The sequence below is a fragment of the Geotrypetes seraphini genome, chromosome 4, assembly GCF_902459505.1.
Source record: "Geotrypetes seraphini chromosome 4, aGeoSer1.1, whole genome shotgun sequence".
Classification (NCBI taxonomy): Eukaryota; Metazoa; Chordata; class Amphibia; order Gymnophiona; family Dermophiidae; genus Geotrypetes; species Geotrypetes seraphini.
The window spans coordinates 134,726,334-134,745,710 of record NC_047087.1 but is presented as its reverse complement, the minus strand read 5'-3'; the positions used below and the strand labels follow the sequence as shown (position 1 = coordinate 134,745,710).

The window sequence follows — 19,377 nt, the reverse complement described above, 5'->3', positions numbered from 1 at the left end:
TTGTTCTCTGGGAGATCTGGGTCATACGTTGTGGGAATGTTCTAGGATATGGCATTTTTAGGAATTAGTTGTTACCTTTTTGGGTACTATTATAGGTCAAGCTATTGCTTATCAACCTTGAGACTTGGTATTGGGATAAACAATGTTCTGGGAGTTAAAAGAATAAACTCTTGGTGCATATAGCTAGGGTGGTGGCATTGAAGTATATCCTTAGTTGGTGGACACAAACCTCCTCGTTTTCCTTTTGGGAAAGGAGAAATAGATTCCACAATTTATGTATTTTGGAGTTTCAGGGGGGTTAGGGGTATGCATAAATGTAGAAAGCAATTTCTTCAGGACTGGGAGAATTATGTTCAAGTCCTGTCACCAAGAATTAGAAGTCAAATTTTGAATGTACTGGGTAGATAGATTACTGAGGAACTGAACTTTTTTTTAACTAGGGGATTTTATTGAAGGAAGGGGAAAAGGAGTAATTTCTGATCTCAACATTTTGTTATCTGGAGTATAAATTCTCTTCAGTTGTCAAAATGAGGGGAGCAGGGTTTGGAGGGGCAGGTTATTTAAACTTCCTTGAGAAACTAAAAGGAAGGTGATACCTGTGGGTGTTTTACTTGCTTTGTTTTTGTGGTGGTGGGTGAGTTGAGGGTTACTTGATCAGTGTAATTATAATGTTGAACTGAGATATCTGTATTGTTATTTGCTTGCTTTCTGATGTTCAATAAAATTGTTAATGTAAAAAAAAAAGCTTATGCACACCGAATAGCAGTTGAAAATATGGGACAGTTCTCCTGGAAATATTTTTAAACTAAAAGTACAAATCTAATTTTACTTAAAGAACCCAGCAGAGACTGCACAGTGAAAAGGCATGCTGCCTGGTAGGGTGAATATGTATTTTTTTAAAAAAAAGCAGCACCTCCTTGTTGTGTTACTTAATGGTGGTAAAAATTCTTTTTTTTTTGAGCCTAAACAATTGTTAGAACTTATTGTAGCTAGAGAAGGTAGGGGTGTCATAATTGGTTCAAAAGAATAATGCAACCTGGCTGTCTGCTATAGTTTCTTAGAATGCTCTCACTGGATTTATTATAGTTTTTCTTTTTGATTTTCTGATGGGAATTTTTTCCCACCTTATTAGGTTACTTAAATTTTCTGAATCTGTATTCAAGTGCATTGATTAAGGAAAAAATTGATAAAAAATATAATTAAAAAAAAAAAAACTCCTGATGCTACATGAAAAATTTATTTGCACAAACTGTTGTCAGAATGCATGTATATCTACAAATGAACAAGAGAGGACACAGGCAGGAGCTGCCTGTGGATGAACCACTGCTTCAAAGAATGAGTATCAATGTGACACAATTGCAGGCTAGAGAGCAACATATATATTAGGGTGGTCCAAAAATTACTTAAAACAAAAAAGAAAATCCAACACAATCTGCAGTAAGGAAAAGATAGCATAAACAAAAACAAAAGAAACTGCAGACAAGCGTACAAGATGCAGGCTATGTTTATTATATGAATTTTTAATTGTGGTTAATGTTACCACCTTTTTACAAACCAAGGGACCCAACATGGTCCGTGTTTCGATTAACACACCTTCATCAGGGGTCCCTAGTTGACAAGGTGTCAAATTAAACTGCAAACAAAAATAAACATAAGCCTGTGTAGTTTGAGGGCAATCGCTGCCCAGGGGTCTTTGTGTGAACTTGCTAGAAAGCAAGTAATATTAACCACAATTAACAATTGATATAATAAACCCTCATCTTGTACGCTCGTCTGCAGTTTCTTTTGTTTGTGCCAAAAATTACTTAACACATTTTGTTTGTCCACAAGGCTAATTTTATTCCTTTATATAAAAATGAAAAACACACAAAAATTGACTTAAAGTTTAGGGGTCGCCCCACCTCGCTGTTTTTTAAAACTACCACCCAACTTAACAATATATTCCAATTCTTGTGCACTTGCCAAATAATCAACAGACTATGACATAAGAGCCAACTTTGATGCAGAAGGAAATGTCTTTCGGTGGTTGGCCACTAGCTTCTGTTCTTCATCTTTTGTTAAAGTATCGTTGTATTTTTCAATGATTTTTCCCTCTTTCTGCACTCTTTTGCAGTTGTTTGAAGGTCAACTCCACTCATACAGCAAGAAAACACGCTGTGCTTTTGCTTCTGTAGGAATTCTCAATCTTCTTCATTTTTAAGTTCAGTCCTAACTTTTTTTTTTGAAATATCAAACAACTGCTTGAGTTCACTTTAAAAATTAAAATTTCTTCATTCTGTCGCCTTCTCATTGATGAGTTCTGTGTTTCTTTAGGAACAAATACTCTTTATGTAGTTTCTTCAACTTCCTAACGCAAGAGTCTATGCATTGTGTCAGCATCCTGGCTCTATCCCATACTGCCACCGCTGACTTACACACCAACTTATAGCTTTCCTTCATCATAGTGATGAAAATTGACCAGTCAAAGAACATCCTGTCCATATGGCAGTCTAGCAGTTTACAGCTGACAGACTGACTTCCCAAGGAGCCAGTTTTCAGGTGCAGAACATAAACTAGACGACATCATATAAACTAATTGTGCGCAATCACCTACATACACAACACACAAGCAAATAGTGCATGCTAGGGTGACCTCTAAATATTGTCTAATAAAGCTGAAATTTGAAACATAAGACAGACATATCAAGTGGACAAAAATAAGTCTTGTGGAAACAAGATTGATTGATATTTTTTTTTTTTTTTTGCATACTACCATGGACCACCCTAATTTGTATGTAATCTGTAATATTGAAGGCCCTCTGTCACCTACATTGCAGTTTCTCACAGCAGACTATGGTGGCTTCAGCTGTCTTTTAAGGAAGTACAGAAAACTAATTGAAAGCTTATGCTATGGTGTTACTATATACTTCCAATTACAATTATTTCAGTTTGACAGTTGGGAGCAAAATTTCATTTTTTCCATTCACTGAGAGGACAGAATGCATTGTTTCTATGGAAAAGGAAGCAGGTTTTATTGTACATGCCACTACCCTACACTCAAACACACGTTTCATTACCATACTGAAAGACAACCATTTTTATAGCTGTCCTTTTCTGCATTGAAACTAACTTAAAAGTACACAAGGCAGGAACAGGATCTAACCTCCTTTGATGCAAGGGCTTCCATTTGTCACTTATCTTCTGCAGATGGAAAATTAGAAGCTACTGGAAATTCTTGTAGCCTACACGTAAACAAATTTGTCCAAGAAAATTCTTTATTTGAAAGGAGCGCTATGCTCACACTGTAATATGGAGCAAAGCATACTATTTTAAAAAATCTACTGTTTCCAAATGGTAACTAGGAGAGACAAACTAGTGCTGACATCAGTCACAGGTTTTCCGTTTTGCTTCAGACAACAGGTCTTAGTGTACGTAAAGTGTACCAATATACATCTCCCCATCTGAACTGAAAGCCGTTTTAACCTATTACCATTCAGCAAAGTAACAAGGATGATGAAAAAGGCCCAAAAGAAACAAATTACACCAAGAATACTGGGTCACTACAAAGGTTTTTCTTTTCTTTTTTTTTTTTCTTTTCATTTTTTTATTCAGAAGTTTCCCCCATCTTAAAAAAAAAACCACCCCTTTAGGAACTTGTTTGGTCAGATAACTACAACAATTTCTAGCACATTGGAGAATAAAAATGTCATGGCTTAGAATCGACCCGATCGTTCTCGATCTCGTGATCTCCTCCTATCACGTTCCCGTCCACCACCTCCTCCACCGCCTCCTCCTCCTCCACCTCCACCTCCACCTCCTCGGCCACGATCTCTGGACCTGGAGCGACGTTCACGGGATCTTGACCTGGAGCGATGCCTGGAATACATAAAAAATTATAAGTTGTTTCACAACACACTAGACCAATGTTTCACAAACTTTTTGAAGCTGCAGCATACTAAACTCGGGGCTGTGTCTGGAGGACATGGAAAGGGAACAGTGGGATGGGTGGAAAGCATTTTTTTGCTACGTCAGCTTGTCTGCAGTGTTCTTTGCTCACATGTTTAAAGACAATAGACTGTTTTCAGTCCAATTCTTTATATGTGAGTTTGCAAACCATTGGACCCCTGAAGAAGGCGTGTTCGCTGAAACATGGACCGTGTAGGGTCCGGTTGGATTTTTTATCACTGTATTTTTTATAATTGTACTTTTTAAATTGAATTTTCATGTTGTTATATGTCAGTGTTTAATAAATTATCTCCAGAACATCTGTATCCACTGTTTTTTGTTTTCATGGGTGGAAAGGGAACAGTGGGATGGATAGAAAGGGATCCCCCCTTCTAGTATGCAGTACGGTAAAGAATGAAAGTAAGTATAAACCTCCCATCTTTTCTTTCTATTTAAACTACAGCACTTTGAGGACTGTTTCTTTAATGTTTTTACAGACTGTGTACTGTACAGGAGAACATAGATATACACATGATCCCAGTTACATACAAATTCAATTTAAGAATGGTTTTAAATATGGAAATTGCTCTTAACTCGGGGACTGCCTACTATACTGCAATGATGAGAGCGCTTACACATTATGGATTCTAAGAGGGATATTCCACTAACCAGGAGTGCTAAATTTCTCTTCCACCAGCACAGTTCCAAGACTTCTTTACCTTCCCACTATATCACATGTTGTAGTATGACTGGAACAGAATACTAACGAAATAAGGCTCAAAGAACCTACCTTAGTCTTCTTTCAACACACAGAGCACTGCAAATTACATCACCACAAATTATGTAGGGCATTATTTCCCAATCCTGTTCTGAAGGTGCATTTAGATAGGAGCTTGGATTTTAAGGATATCCACCATTCACTATGTATGATATTGACATACCTACACTGAATATCCACTATATGTATATTCATCATTCATTATCCTGAAATCAACTTGCCAGGCATGCCTTCATGCATTTCACTCGGAAACAATGGGAACTATTTTAAAATAAAGTAGCTTTTGCAAATCTTGATTCACATTCTCCCCTTGCCACCAATGTATAACTGCAATACTGCATTACTATACAGTTGAGTTACATTATTATGACCACCTGTTACCTATCCAGAATAACTGCCTCTGGCAGCATGGACAGCAGCCAGATGCAGTGGGAGTGATTCAATAAGATGCTGGATGGTTGATTGAGGTATCTGGAGCATGCAGACTGCAGTGCATTTGACAGCTCCTGATGTGTGCATGGTGGTGGATCCAGCCATCGAACATGCTGATCAAGGTGGTCCCAAATGTGATTGATTGGGTTAAGGTCTGGGGAATTCGGAGGCCAGAGAAGTAACTAAATTCTTGGTCGTGCTTTGCAAACCACTCGTGAACAATTCTGGTGGTATGAAATGTCGCATTGTCCCATTGAAAGATTCTCATTGGCCACAGGGAAGACCGTCAACATGTACAGGTGTATTTGATTGGCAAGGATGGAGAGATACCCATATCAATTACAGAGTGCCATCCAGAGGTATGAAGGGACTCAGACAATTCCAAGAAAACATTCCCCAGACCATAATGCTGCCACCACCAGCAATGGTTTGCTGGGTGTTTTGTTATCAGCGCTTTCACGCCTGACATGCTAATGTCTATCCATTCGATGAAGCTCAAAATGTGACTCATCAGAGAAGGCAACCCTCTGTCAATTGATGCAAGTCCAATGTCGGTACTCCTGTGCAAATTGCAGCCGTCTGCTCCGGAGCCCCATTTGCAACAGAGTTTGCTGCACAGTTTGTTTTGGACACACATCTGGAAGACCCCTGGTTTGTTTGGATGGCGAGTTGCCTCCATGGTAGCATGCCAGTCGACCTGCACCAACTTGCGCAGCAGACGTTCACTTCTCGCATTGATGGCTCATGCAGCCCAGTTACCACGTCAGATTGTCAAAAAGGTTCCATTTGTCCACTCCAAGTACACTTTAACCACAGCAGCCTGTGAACAGTTCACAAAACTGCCATTTCCAAAATATTGCCACCCTTGGCCCAGTAGCCAATAATTATGTCTTTTTCAATGTCTGATAAATCATGCTCTTTTTTCCCCATGGAAGCCACGGTTGCTATGTTGGCAACTTGCTGACATCATACCTTATATACCAACGAAGTCTGTGTGTAACATAAGTATTCGTTCATTGGTTATGCATCCGTTACGTCAGAGGTGGGCAGTGGTCATAATAATGTAACTCGATCATATATATCCAACATATATTTCAGGGTGTGTTGTCTGAAGGGATAGCATGGTGCTTTGTAAATATTGAAACATTGTTTTGTTAACTCTAAATGGCTTTTGCTTCTTTCCATAAATATTCATCTGAATTTATGAAGTCACCTTGCCTACAATGATTCAGATTTACAAGAAAATACTGAGATAAACAACCTATCAAAAGAGTATAAATAAAATTTTCTTTCAGTTTTGAAAGTGAACTCATTTGACTTGGATATATTAAATCATATGCTGTGACTGACTAACATTCAAGCATTACATTCTTAGAATAATGCTAGGATGGAAAGCTGAGACCAAACATCAAAAACCTTTCTTCTACAGGTACTACCTGAAATGAGCTCAGATTTAACTAGCTTACTTACTTCTTGCGACGACGTCCATACAACTCACGGCGCAACTCCCTCGAAATAGGTTTCAGATGCATAAAGTTACAGAACCCGCCTCGCGTGCATTCCCTGGGGATTAGAACATACATATTAATCAAAAGGACTGCTGGGTGTGAAGGTATGCTTCCAAGAAAGAAGGAAGGGCAGGGTATTGGGGAAAAGAAGAGTCCATGGATAAGTTATCATACATAGCACAGCTAAAGGGATCAGTGTCTGTGGATAAGTTATTAGCATATAACATACCACTTAAATAACCAATGCTAACAGACAAATTATCTGGACGGGCACGCTGCATCACTTATGTACTATGAAATAGGCCTTATAAACTCCAAGCTGTGTCATATCTAGACACAATGTATGAATGAACGTATTTTAGTTGACATGGTCTTTATAACTGCACACAGTACTTTGAGGGTTCTCACGTGTAACTATTCAGAGGTAACACTGTTTCCCCCTTCCTAACAATGTCACCTGTCTTTCTGTACATAAATATGCACTATTGTTGGTATGCCATAGACCTGCAGCAATATAGTAGGAGAAAATCCATTAACTCCTGACACATTGAAAAGAGTCTCCATGAGTTCTAAAGAAAGTGCATGCCAAACCCTTTCAGCTACTGGTGCCGACTAGGAAAGGAAAAAGACAGTTTAACCCTTCTTTTTCAGTTAAGGGAACTGGTAAAGACTAAAGGCTGGATTCTATACCATACTAGATATCGGATCTGAGAATGGTGGCAGTTGACCGTTTAATGCAGCTGATGCACCGAGATGATAGTGGCGGTTGTCTGGCTGTTGCAGAGGTCATCTGATCCAAATGACATGCCTGCATTTTAGCATTGCATTGACTCTGATCCAAATGACTAGCCTGCATTTTGGCACTCATTACTACTTCCTAGGAAACCTCATGGCTGAAATATTGTGTGTTGGCTAGGCTGCATACATCAGGGCTTAAGGAGCATACGAGCTTTCGCTCCTTGGCCTATCGTCTTTATGAACTTCTAACATCGGATCCTATTGTCTGACTGGAATTTACTTTATTTCATTTATTTTTTAATTTATTATTTTCTCAGGTACTTTAGCTAGATTGTGAGCCTTCGGGACAGCTAGGAAATCCAAAGTACCATTTTTATTTATTTTTATTTTAATGTAATCTGTAATCTATCTTCATTGTAAACCGCTTTGAACCTCACGGTATAGCGGTATATAAGAAATAAAATCAATCAATCAAACTCTATCATGCCTTTAACGATGGTCACTAAACCAGTTCCAGCTGGTTTAGTGTCAGTATTTTACTGGCCGATTAACAGAATGGTTTACATTGGTGTTTTCCCGAGAATACAGCACAAGGTCCTTACGATTTTCCACCAGGTTTTGTATAGTCAGCCCCAGCCTGCTTTGGAGCATAGTGGGAGATATACAAACTGGGAAGAACTTTAAGATCAGAGAGAGGGATGAAATTAACAGCAATAAGGGAAGTAGGAGTATGATATGTGACCTCAAAAAAGAAAATGTTTTGTATCGCTGCGGTACATCTGTGGAACAGTCTTCCTGGGCATTTGAGATTGTGCACAGAAATGGGTCAGCTTTAAAAACTCAATTATTGGTCAAAGCCTTTATGTAAGAGATATAATTGATTCCACACTGCTTTGGATATGTGCTTGTCACATGTATGTGAACTGTGAATGATGGTCCACATTCATGTACTATTGGAATGTAGATATTGTGTGATGTCATGTCTGTCTATTTTATGGAATTTTATGACTGTTTTGATACTGGAAACCGCCTAGATTTAAGGTGGTATATAAATGTATTAAAATAAATAAATAATATTTTAAATGACAGCTCTGGGCGATTCTCTATCATTGCTGGGTGATTGTCAAACCTCAAACTATATCTGTGGCAAAATTTCCAGCAGGGTCCGAGTTGTCATAGCCTTACTTTCTGGTCAGTGCTTAAAGCTGTCATTCCTGGGTTACTTTCCTGGTCATCCCAAGGTCTATTGGGCCTGCTGGTCTAACAGGATAACCGAGGGTTGTCAGAGACCAGCATTCCTCCCCTCAAGGGTCACCTGGCTCCCAAAGGAGCTTCTTCTTTTCCTAGCTCTCTCCTGGAGCTGTTCTATTCAACACCATTTTCCACTCAGGGTGAGTGGACAAATTTCAGGTGCCTTTGCAGCGCTTGTATACAAATGAGCTCCTTTTCCATTGCTTATATTCCCTCTGCTGGCCTATGACAGGAACTTCACCTGTCAGTGTGAGCTTTTGAGAACAATACAGATTGGTAAGAATGGATGTCACTGATAAATATTGGTCAGCAGTGTTTGAACCCCATGCAAGAAAATATCTGGCAGCTCGCCTTAAGCTCACTTGGATCCAAAGTGGCTCCAACTTATTGGAAGCTTCTATACCACTACTGATTGGGGAGTCGACAGGCTATACGCGGGAAACAAAGACAGGAAACTGACAGGGTTGATGGTCAGTCTAAAGAGGTATGCAGGCAGATTCATAGGCTTAAAAATGATAAATCCCTGGGAACAGATGGCATTCATCCAAGGGTAATCAAGGAACTGAAAGGGGCTATAGCTGAACTGCTTCAACTAATAGCAAATCTGTCGATCAAATCGGAAAGGATTCCGGAAGACTGGAAAGTGGCGAATGTTACGCCAATCTTCAAGAAAGGTTCGAGGGGTGATCCAGGAAACTACAGACTGGTGAGTCTGACCTCAGTACCGGGAAAGATGGTAGAGACGCTGATAAAGGACCACATCATTGAGCACCTTGACGAACACAATCTGATGAGGATCAGCCATCACGGCTTCAGCAAACGAAGATCTTGCTTGATGAACTTGCTACACTTCTTTGAGGGAGTAAACAGGCAAATAGACAAAGGTGACCCGGTTGATAATGTATATCTGGATTTTCAGAAGGCGTTCGACAAGGTTCCACATAGAACGACTACTTCAAAAATTGCGAGCCAAGGAATCGAGGGTAAAATACTCACGTGGATTAAAAACTGGCTGGCGGATAGGAAACAGAGAGTGGGAGTAAATGGATAATACTCGGACTGGAAAAGTGTCACCAGTGGAATGCCGCAGGGTTCGGTGCTTGGGCCCGTGCTCTTCAACATATTTATAAACAATCTGGAAATTGGCATGAGTGAAGTGATTAAATTTGCAGATGATACTTAGTTATTCAGAGTAGTGAAGACACAGGAGGATAGCGAAGATCTGCAACGTGACATAAACACACTCGAGAAATGGGCTGCAACATGGCAAATGAGGTTCAATATGGATAAGTGTAAGGTGATGCATGTCAGTAACAAAAATCTTATACACGAATACAGGATGTCCAGGGCGGTACTTGGAGAGACCCCCCAGGATAGAGACTTGGGAGTACTGGTCAACAAGTCGATGAAGCCATTCGTGCAATGTGTGGCGGCGGCAAAAAAGGTGAACAGAATGCTAGGAATGATTAAGAAAGGGATCACAAACAGATCGGAGAAGGTTGTCATGCCGCTATATCGGGCCATGGTATGCCCTCACCTGGAATACTGCATCCAGCAGTGGTTGCCGTACATGAAGAAGGATACGGTACTACTTGAAAGGGTCCAGAGAAGAGTGACTAAAATGGTTAAGGGGCTGGAGGAGTTGCCGTACAGCGAGAGATTAGAGAAACTGGGCCTCTTCTCCCTTGAAAAGAGGAGACTGAGAGGGGACATGATAGAAACATTCAAGATACTGAAGAGAATAGACTTAATAGATAAAGACAGGTTGTTCACCCTCTCCAAGGTAGGGAGAACGAGACGGCACTCTCTAAAGTTAAAAGAGGATAGATTCCATACAAACGTAAAGAAGTTCTTCTTCACCCAGAGAGTGGTGGAAAACTGGAATGCTCTTCCGGAGGCTGTTATAGGGAAAAACACCCTCCAGGGATTCAAGATAAAGTTAGACAAGTTTCTACTGAACTAGAACATACGCAGGTAGGGCTGGTCTCAGTTAGGGCACTGGTCTTTGACCTAGGGGCCGCCTGCAGGAGCAGACTGCTGGGCACGATGGACCACTGGTCTGACCCAGCAGCAGCAATTTTTATGTTCTTATGAGTCAATTCAGAGCAGAGTTTTTGTTTTGTTTTTAATTATCAAGCATTTAAATATCTTGTACAGAAAAGATTGAATAAGACTCACATAATAAAGAAAATACTATAATACAATTATATATCATTATTTAAACAATCTCAAGTTCTCAACTTGGATCCAGGATTGCATATGAGTGACTAAAGGAATTTAGAAACATAAAGGCAGATAAAGGCTAAATGGCCCATCTAGTTTGCCCATCCGCAGTAACCATTATCTCTTTTCTCTATCCCAGGCCCTTTTGAATTCAAATAAGAAAGCTATATATTCTGATAACTGGGCATGGGAGTCAAATATTATTCATTTCTAGCTCATTGTTCCCTCTCTTTCAAGGTGTCTCAAAGATAGGAAACTAGTTAACCGAGATAGATAAAAAAATACATATTTTTGAGAACAATACTTTACTATGCATTTGTATGGATACCTAAGGAAAAAAACACCTCCAATCGAATTTACTCAAGGTTTCAGAATCAGGAATTGGCATCTCCATTTCTGGATCTCTCTAGATACATCTGAAAAAGCACAGTTACTTACCGTAACAGGTGTTACATAGAAACATAGAATATGACGGCAGAAAAGGGCCGATGGCCCAACAAGTCTGCCCACTTGAGAACCCTCCCTCCAACTAGTCTGCCCACTCAAGGACCCTTCCTCCCTGGAGTATCTATCGATTGAGCATAACTCTGTAGTACTCCCACCTGTTTGTCCCATCAACTCTTGAAGTCAAGCACGCTACTGGCCTCGACGACCTGGCGGGGAAGATCATTCCATCGATCAATCACCCGTTCGGTGAAGAAGTATTTCCTGGTGTCACCATGAAATCTTCCCCCCTTAAGTTTTAGTGGATGCTCTCTTGTCGCTGTGGGACCCTTTAGAAAAAAGATTTCCTCCTCCACTTTGATGTGGCCCATGATATATTTAAATGTTTCTATCATGTCCCCCCTTTCTCTGCGCTCTTCAAGAGAATATAAGCGCAGTTTGATCAGGCGTTCTTCATATGGGATGTCTTTAAGTCCTGAGACCATCCTAGTGGCCATTCTCTGTATCGACTCCATTCTCTTCACATCCTCTTGATAATGTGGCCTCCAAAACTGGACACAGTACTCCAGGTGAGGTCTCACCATGGATCTGTATAACGGTAGTATGACTTCCGGCTTTCGGCTGATAAAGCTCCTTCTGATGCAACCCAGCATTTGTCTGGCCTTCGCTGAAGCTTTCTCTATCTGATTAGCAGCTTTCATATCTTCCCGGATGAGAACTCCCAAGTCCCTTTCTGCAGTAGTTCTTGTTAAGTTTTCACCGTTCAAAGTGTATGTTTTGCATGGATTTCAGCTCCCAAGGTGCATTACTTTACATTTCTTGGCATTAAAGTTTAGTTGCCAAGTACTAGACCATTTTTCCAATATAAGCAGGTCTTGCTCCATAGTGTTGGGCCTGGTTGTACTGTCAGGTTTTGAGGCCCTGCCTACAACACTGCATAGTTTAGCGTTGTCGGCAAATAGTGTAGTTTTGCCTCGAAGTCCCTGAGTCAGATCCCCAACAAAGATATTAAATAGCATCGGGCCCAAGACCGAGTCCTGCAGCACTCCACTGATCACTCTCGACGTTTTTGAGGGGATACCATTTACCAACACTCTTTGAAGCCTTCTGCTAAGCCAGTCTTGTACCCATGCTGTCAGTGTTTCTACTAGTCCTAGCGAGTTCATCTTGTTTAATAACCTTTGGTGTGGAACACTATCAAAAGCCTTACTAAAGTCCAAATATACTATGTCCAGGGACTCACCCTCATCCAGTTTTTTTGTTACCCAATCGAAGAAGCTTATCAGATTGGATTGACAAGACCTTCCCGTTGTAAAAGCCATGCTGGTGGGGATCCCTTATCTTTCATCATCCAGGAACGTGTCTAATCTGTTCTTAATTAATTTTTCCATGAGTTTACTCACTATTGATGTGAGACTCACTGGTCTATAATTTTCAGCCTCCGACCTACCTCCCTTTTTGTGGAACGGGATAACGTTGGCAGTTTTCCAGTCTAGGGGCACTTTTCCCTTGCTCAGGGAAAGATTGAAGAGCATGGCCAATGGCTTTACCAGGACAACGCACAATTCTCGAAGTACTCTAGGGTGTAGATTGTCCGGGCCCATAGCTTTGTTCACTTTTATTTTTGATAGCTCACGGTAGACTTCGCTTGCAGTAAATTTCATGTCCTGGAATGGGTCTTCAGAATCCCCCCTTGTCTGTAGCTGAGGACCGGATCCTGGTGCTTCGCAAGTGAAGACTGAGCAGAAGTAGTTATTAAGTATTTCTGCTTTGTCTGCATCTGAGTCTGTAAAGTTACCGTCAGGTTTCTTTAGGTGCCCAATACCGCTTGTGTTCCTCTTCCTGTCACTAACGTATTTGAAGAAGGATTTCTCCCCTTTCTTTACCTGCCTGACTATGTTTTCTTCCATCCGGCATTTAGCCTCTCTGACTGTCATTTTAACTTTTCTGGATTTTGCCATATAGGATTCTTTAGCTTCAAATTGCTGTGATTGTTTGTAGGTAACAAATGCTTTTTTTTTTTTTGTTTTACTAGCTCAGAGATCTCCGCGGAGAACCATTGTGGTTTGTTGTTCCTGCTTCGTTTGCTCATGGTTTTTATGTATACGTTGGTTGCTTCCAGCAGTGTAGATTTCAGAGTCGACCATAGTTCCTCTACATTGTCTGTCGTGCTTAGATTTTGCAGCACATTGTAGACGTAGTCCCCAGGCCCTGAAAATTAGTTCCTTTGAAATTTAGTATCTTAGTCGACGTATTTGACCTAGTGTTTCCTTTCTTGAGGTGGAACCACACCATGTTGTGATCGCTGGATGCCAAGGTGTCTCCCACCGATACCTCTGTGACACTATCCCCATTGGTGAGCAATAAGTCGAGGGTCGCCTAGCCCCTAGTGGGTTCCAGTACCATCTGCTTGAGGCATGCTCCTTGCATGGAGGCTAGTATCGCTACCGCTGGTTATAGCAGAAGATTCGTTCCAGTCCAGATCTGGCATATTAAAATTGACACTATCTCCACGCAGTGTGATGGTCTCAATGTCTTCTATTAGTTCATCGTCTGCTCGCTCCTTTTGTCTAGGCGGTCTGTATACAACACCAAGATACAGGCATTTGTTATTGTCCCTGGCAAGGTTCACCCAGAGGGACTCTCCCGTATATTTGATGTCTGTGATTTTAGTAACTTTGATGTTTTCTCTAATGTATAGAGCTACCCCTCTTCCTGATTTGCCCTCTCTGTCTCGACGGAGAAAGTTATAGCCTGGTATGACCATATCCCATCCGTGGGACTCCAAGAACCAAGTTTCTGATATCGCCACTACATCAAGGTCAGCATTTCTCATTTCCGTTTCCAGTTCTAGTATTTTGTGGCCTAAGCTACGGGCATTAGCATACATGGCTGTCCTTTCTTTCATTTTGTATTGAGTGTTTTCTGGTTTAGATAGTTTGTCCCCTTCAATCGTGCCTTTATCACCCTTTCTGATGTCTCGGTCTCCTTCAATGTCTAAGCGATTTCTCCCCCCTGACGTCCTGTCCATGCGGGTTTTCCCCACTGACCCCAAGATTGAGACTCCATCTCTTCCTTTGTCCTCCACTCTACTGACTTTATTGCTTACCCCAGATACTAAGTCTTTGTCTTCCACTCTTCCTTCTTCCCTCCCTCTGTCCCCTTTAGTATTCGCGCAATTTCTTGCCTCTGAGTTACTCACCCAACTTGTGTGAGTGTGGGTGTGGGTCCCCTCCCCCGGCTCACCTAGTTTAAAGCTTTATGAAGTAAGTGAGCCAGGCGTTGTCCCAGGACATTCTTCCCTCTTCTGGTCAGGTGTAGGCCATCAGGCCCCTGCAGTCCTTGAAGTGCCCCTCCGTGGTACAGGAAGCCGAAGTTCATCTCCCTGCACCAACCCCTTAGCCACTCGTTAGTCCTCTTGATCCGTTCTTCTCTGGCTCTTCCCTTGTCTCTTACCGGTAGGATGGAGGAGAAGACCACTTGCGCTTCCATTAGCTTCGGTTTTTCTCCTAGGGCTCTGAAGTCTTCTTGAATCTGCTCTGGGGAGTTCCTGGCTGTGTCATTCGTCCCAACGTGGATGAGGAGCATTGGGTAGTAGTCTTGGGGCTTGATTATTTTGCCTATGCATGTATTTACATCCTGGATCTTGGCTCCTGGTAGACAGCAGACCTCTCTTGCTTGTAGATCAGGTCTGCATACCGGTCCCTCAGTTCCTCGCAGCATAGAGTCCCCAATGACAACTACTCTGTGTTTCTTGAGGGGGTGATGATTTGTTACTTCATGATTTGGGGTCATCTGCTGGGTTTCGAGTTTGCATTCCAGGATGTCTTCCTGAATGTCCTCCTGAGTTCTGTTGGCGGGACTTTCTTGTAGGAGCTGAAATCTGTTGCTCAGGGTGATTTGTGGAGTTGATGTAAGGTTGTTGTACTTGCTTGAAGATAATCTAGAGGAGTTGGACCGCCTTCTGTGTTTGCTTGCCGAAGTAACTAGTTGCCAGGTATTCTTGTCTCGAGTCTCTTCTTGTTTGCTTGCCAAGGTAACTAGTTGCCAGGTGTCCTTGTCTCTAGTCTCTTCTTGTACCCCAGCTGATATTTCCAATGCTGCGGGCCTGACTTCTTGCCCTTGCTCAGAGACCTGGGATAGTTCTAGTTCTAGGAGGGCTCCATCGATGAAAGCCTCGCTCTCTCGGATACTTCTTAGCCGCTGCACTTCTTCCCTCAGACTTGTCAGTTCCAGTAGGATGTCTCCGTTGATCTGTTGCTGGTCGTCCTCTTCCGTCTGCACAGAGACTGAAATCAGGTAGGGTTCAGCTTCAGTCTGTATAGAGATCTCCGCCGTCCATCGGGGGAGGGGGGGGAGGATTTTCCTCAGTTTGCACGGAGACTGTGGCCTTCATCTGGATCCAGGGACAGCAGGCAGCTATTCTCACATATGGGTGACATCATCGATGGAGCCCGGATGTGGAAGCCTCGCAAGCAGACTTGCTTGTAGAAACTCAGAAGTTTCGAGACAGCCGCCCAGCGTAGAGCGAGTCTCCTCAGTTCTCCGCAGAGCAGAGAAGTCTCTCTTTGACTCTCTGCTTTTAACTTTCTTACTTCGTGCCTTCTCTCACCGCGGTTTGTGTTAGTTTTCTTCACGAATTGCTGTGTTTCTTTGTTTCTTTTATTTCTAGTTTTAAAAAAAAAATTTTTCATTTCTTCCGGTCGACTGGAGAGGCGGTGGCTATTTTTCCTTCTATGTCCCGGCCAGCAACGGGCTTCAAGAAGTGCAATTTCCCTCAAGGACCCACACCGTAAGTGCCTCAACTGCCTCGGACCAGGCCTTCAACCGAAGTCGTGCGAGCGCTGTGCTACTCTTCAACCTTGTCAAATTTTAGTGGAGAAGCTTTTCGGGATGGCTCTTCAGTCACACCCTCATCTTTGAAAGCGGCCTCAGGTCCACCTTCTACCAAGGGTACTCCTGCCTCCACGACTCCGACCTCGAGCATCATCAAGCCTTCCTCATTTGTGGCGGCTCTTGCTTCGAGTACACCTGCTGTATCTTCCATTTCTGGATCTCTCTAGATACATCTTAAAATATTTATATTTTAAATCCCAGAAATTATTTATATTTTTTAAAAATAATTTCATTGTTCCCTCTAGCCCTATATGGAGATATGAAATATCGGGAGCAGTTGTTGGCTTCCTGGAAGGATTACAAGCGGCATAATGCCCATATGGAAGAGGATCCCATCCTCTTTTGGGATGCCGCTAAGGCAATTTTACGGGGGATACCTTAAGTTATAGTAGTCATGTGAAGAAGGCACGGGACAGGGAAATTTTGCGCTTGGAGAAAGCAGTTACTAGGGCGCAGCAGCGGTTTGGCCATACGGGTAGCTCCACAGGAGTTGATGGAATACGTGGGATGAGAATTGAATTTTATAAAATCTTAGGTGAAGAGATTATACAGTCACTGGCTCAGATGTTCAACATAATGGTTAGGGCAGAGGCCTTACCAGACGGCATGAACACGGCCCACATTTTGGTGTTACCCAAGTCCCACAGAGATCCAGAATGGGCCGGATCATATCGCCCCCATCTCTTTTTGAACATGGAGGTCAAACTGTTAGCTAAACTTTTGGCAAATAGAATGGCAGCAGTGTTGCCAGACCTTATTCACGAAGCCCAGGTGGGAATTGTGAAAGGTAGATCGATAGCTAAGAATGTGAGGAAATTATTCTTGTCGTTGGAGCAGAGGGCAGTCCTGAATCTCCCTTCAGTATTGATCAGTTTCAATGCCAAAAAGGCATTTGATAAGGTTCGGTGGGATTTTATATACGCCACATTAACAGCATATGGTTTTGATGGGTACTTCGTTTCAGTTGTACGGGCCTTGTATGCCCTGCCACAAGCTAAATTAGTGCTGAAAGATTTTGAAACTGAAAGGTTTCCAATCTATAGGGGAACTAGACAGGGCTGCCCATTGTCTCCTCTGCTATTTGTGCTAACCCTAGACCCACTCATACGGGATATTTATGCAATGCCAACCATACAGGGGATTCGTATAGGTGATACCACATTTAAGTTGTCAGCCTTTGCAGACGATATCTTAGTACATCCGGTGGATCCTCAGCCCTCCTTGCATGCCTTATTGAAAATGATCAAAGAATATGGAGATTAAGCTGTGTTTCGCTTAAACTTGGAGAAATCCAAAGCGTTGGCCTCTTCAGCGGAGGTCCAAGCCCTATGGGGGAATTGGTTTCTGCTAACTTGGGCGCCGGGGCAGTTTGTGTATCTGGGGTTTTGATGTCTATGAAGGTCCACACTCTCTATTGTATCAATGTAGACAAGCTACAGCAGCAAATGGCGCTCTTATTGGATACTTGGCAGGCTCTGCCCCTCTCATTCCTGGGTCGCACTAATCTGGTTAGGATGCTTATTTTTCCAAAATGGTTGTATGTGTTGCAGATTCTCCCATTGCGATTGACCGAGACGGATTTGCGTCGTTTGCACAGAGGTTTTACTTGCTTTTGTTGGGCTGCTAAGAAACCCAAGTTAACATTGCCTCTGCTCTTGGGGAATTGGTCACGGGGGGAGGGGGGGTTGGGTTTGCCAGATGTCCAGGTTTATAATTATGCATGTTTGCTCAGACACTTGGGGGATTGGGTGAAACAGACTAGTTGCTATACCCCTCTTCCGAAGGAACAGGAGTTTTTTGCTCCCTTTAATGTGTTTGCATTGCTTCATAGTCCCAAAAGTGCAATTCCTGCCCATTTCAGATCAAGTGTTTTATTTTGTTCTCTGCAGGTTTTGTACACGATGCAGGCAGTCTTTATTATGACAAGTAAATCTTTTAATTAAAAATCTTTTACCAGGTGAGGGACCCAACACGGTCCGTGTTTCGGACTAACCTTCGTCAGGGGTCCGGGATGTTTCCGGCTGCCGGGTCGTGCCCAGCTGAAGTTTCGTCAGAGGAGGCGGGACGTCCCGCACGACCCGGCAGCCGGAAACATCCCGGACCCCTGACGAAGGTTAGTCCGAAACACGGACCGTGTTGGGTCCCTCACCTGGTAAAAGGTTTTTAATTAAAGATTTACTTGTCATAATAAAGGACTGCCTGCATCGTGTACAAAACCTGCAGTTTTTTGGTTTGTTTGTTCTGGATTGTTTTTCACTGCAGAAAGTTGGACCCTGGTTTTTTCCTTTGTTTTGGTTTGTTATTTTGTTCTCTGCAAGATGCTTGGTGATGGTTACTGAAATGTTTGGGGTGGGGGACCCAAGGGTCACTGATCTCTTGCCGTTACAGGGCAATCCAGCTTTTCAGCTGGGCTGGGAGTCTAGGGTTTATTTATCATGGGAAACGAGAGGAGTTTCCTGGTTGGAACACCTCTTGGGGGAGGAAGTGGTGATGTTTTCCCGTGCCGACTTGCAGGTAGTGGTTGGATATACCTGGGGAGCGCAGTTTGCATGTCATCAAGTGGAGCATTATGTGGGATCCCTCGACAGAGCACAATTGGGTAAACACATGGGGGCTAGGCTGTGTGTGTGTGGGGGTGTTTCTCCCGGGATGAGGGGACCCCCTTCTCGGTATCGCCAATTCATAACAGTTTGCAGGTTTTAGAGCCCCATAAAGACTAGCAAACTATTTGGGATAGATGGGAGATTGAATTACAGGTCAATTTGGGACACTGGGATATTGCCCGCACTCTTCGGGTGACGCCAGGGGTGACCCCGTGTGTTTGGTTGAGGGAAACGTATTATAGGGTGACATTATGAGCCTACTATACTCGCACACAATTATATTACAATAGAACCATTTTGATCCTGTCCAATCATACAGCGCTTCTGGAGACGTATAGTCTTACATGTCCGGCTTGATTGAGGGGACACCGGTTCTATATTTGCCCGAGGATTATGGCCATTTGCCCTGGGGAAACCTGAATCTCTGTAGGAAAATGAGCCTGTTAACCCATAAATGTATCCTACAATATTGGCGGTCCAGGACCCACCGGCGTTCTGGCATTGGCAGAACCAGTTGCATTAGTTGCCTACCCGGGAGGCAAGGGATGCCAGGGGTCATGGAAGCGGAAGCTTTTGTTCA

The 19,377-nt window shown here is 42.6% G+C and overlaps 1 protein-coding gene across 12 annotated transcripts in view; it reads right to left on the bottom strand.

Annotated features, from left to right (window-relative positions):
- Nucleotides 1–2,213: 2,213 nt before the first annotated feature.
- U2AF1 (U2 small nuclear RNA auxiliary factor 1) overlaps nucleotides 2,214–19,377 on the bottom strand; it is a 400,139-nt gene continuing 382,975 nt past the window's right edge. For all 12 annotated transcript variants that reach the window (XM_033942241.1, XM_033942244.1, XM_033942242.1 and 9 more), the window contains 2 exons: nucleotides 6,605–6,697; nucleotides 2,214–3,855 (listed from right to left, as the gene is read on the bottom strand). In XM_033942241.1, coding sequence (XP_033798132.1) covers nucleotides 3,693–3,855; nucleotides 6,605–6,697 — 256 coding nt within the window. In that variant the 3' untranslated portion in view covers nucleotides 2,214–3,692. The remainder of the gene's footprint in view (nucleotides 3,856–6,604; nucleotides 6,698–19,377) is intronic.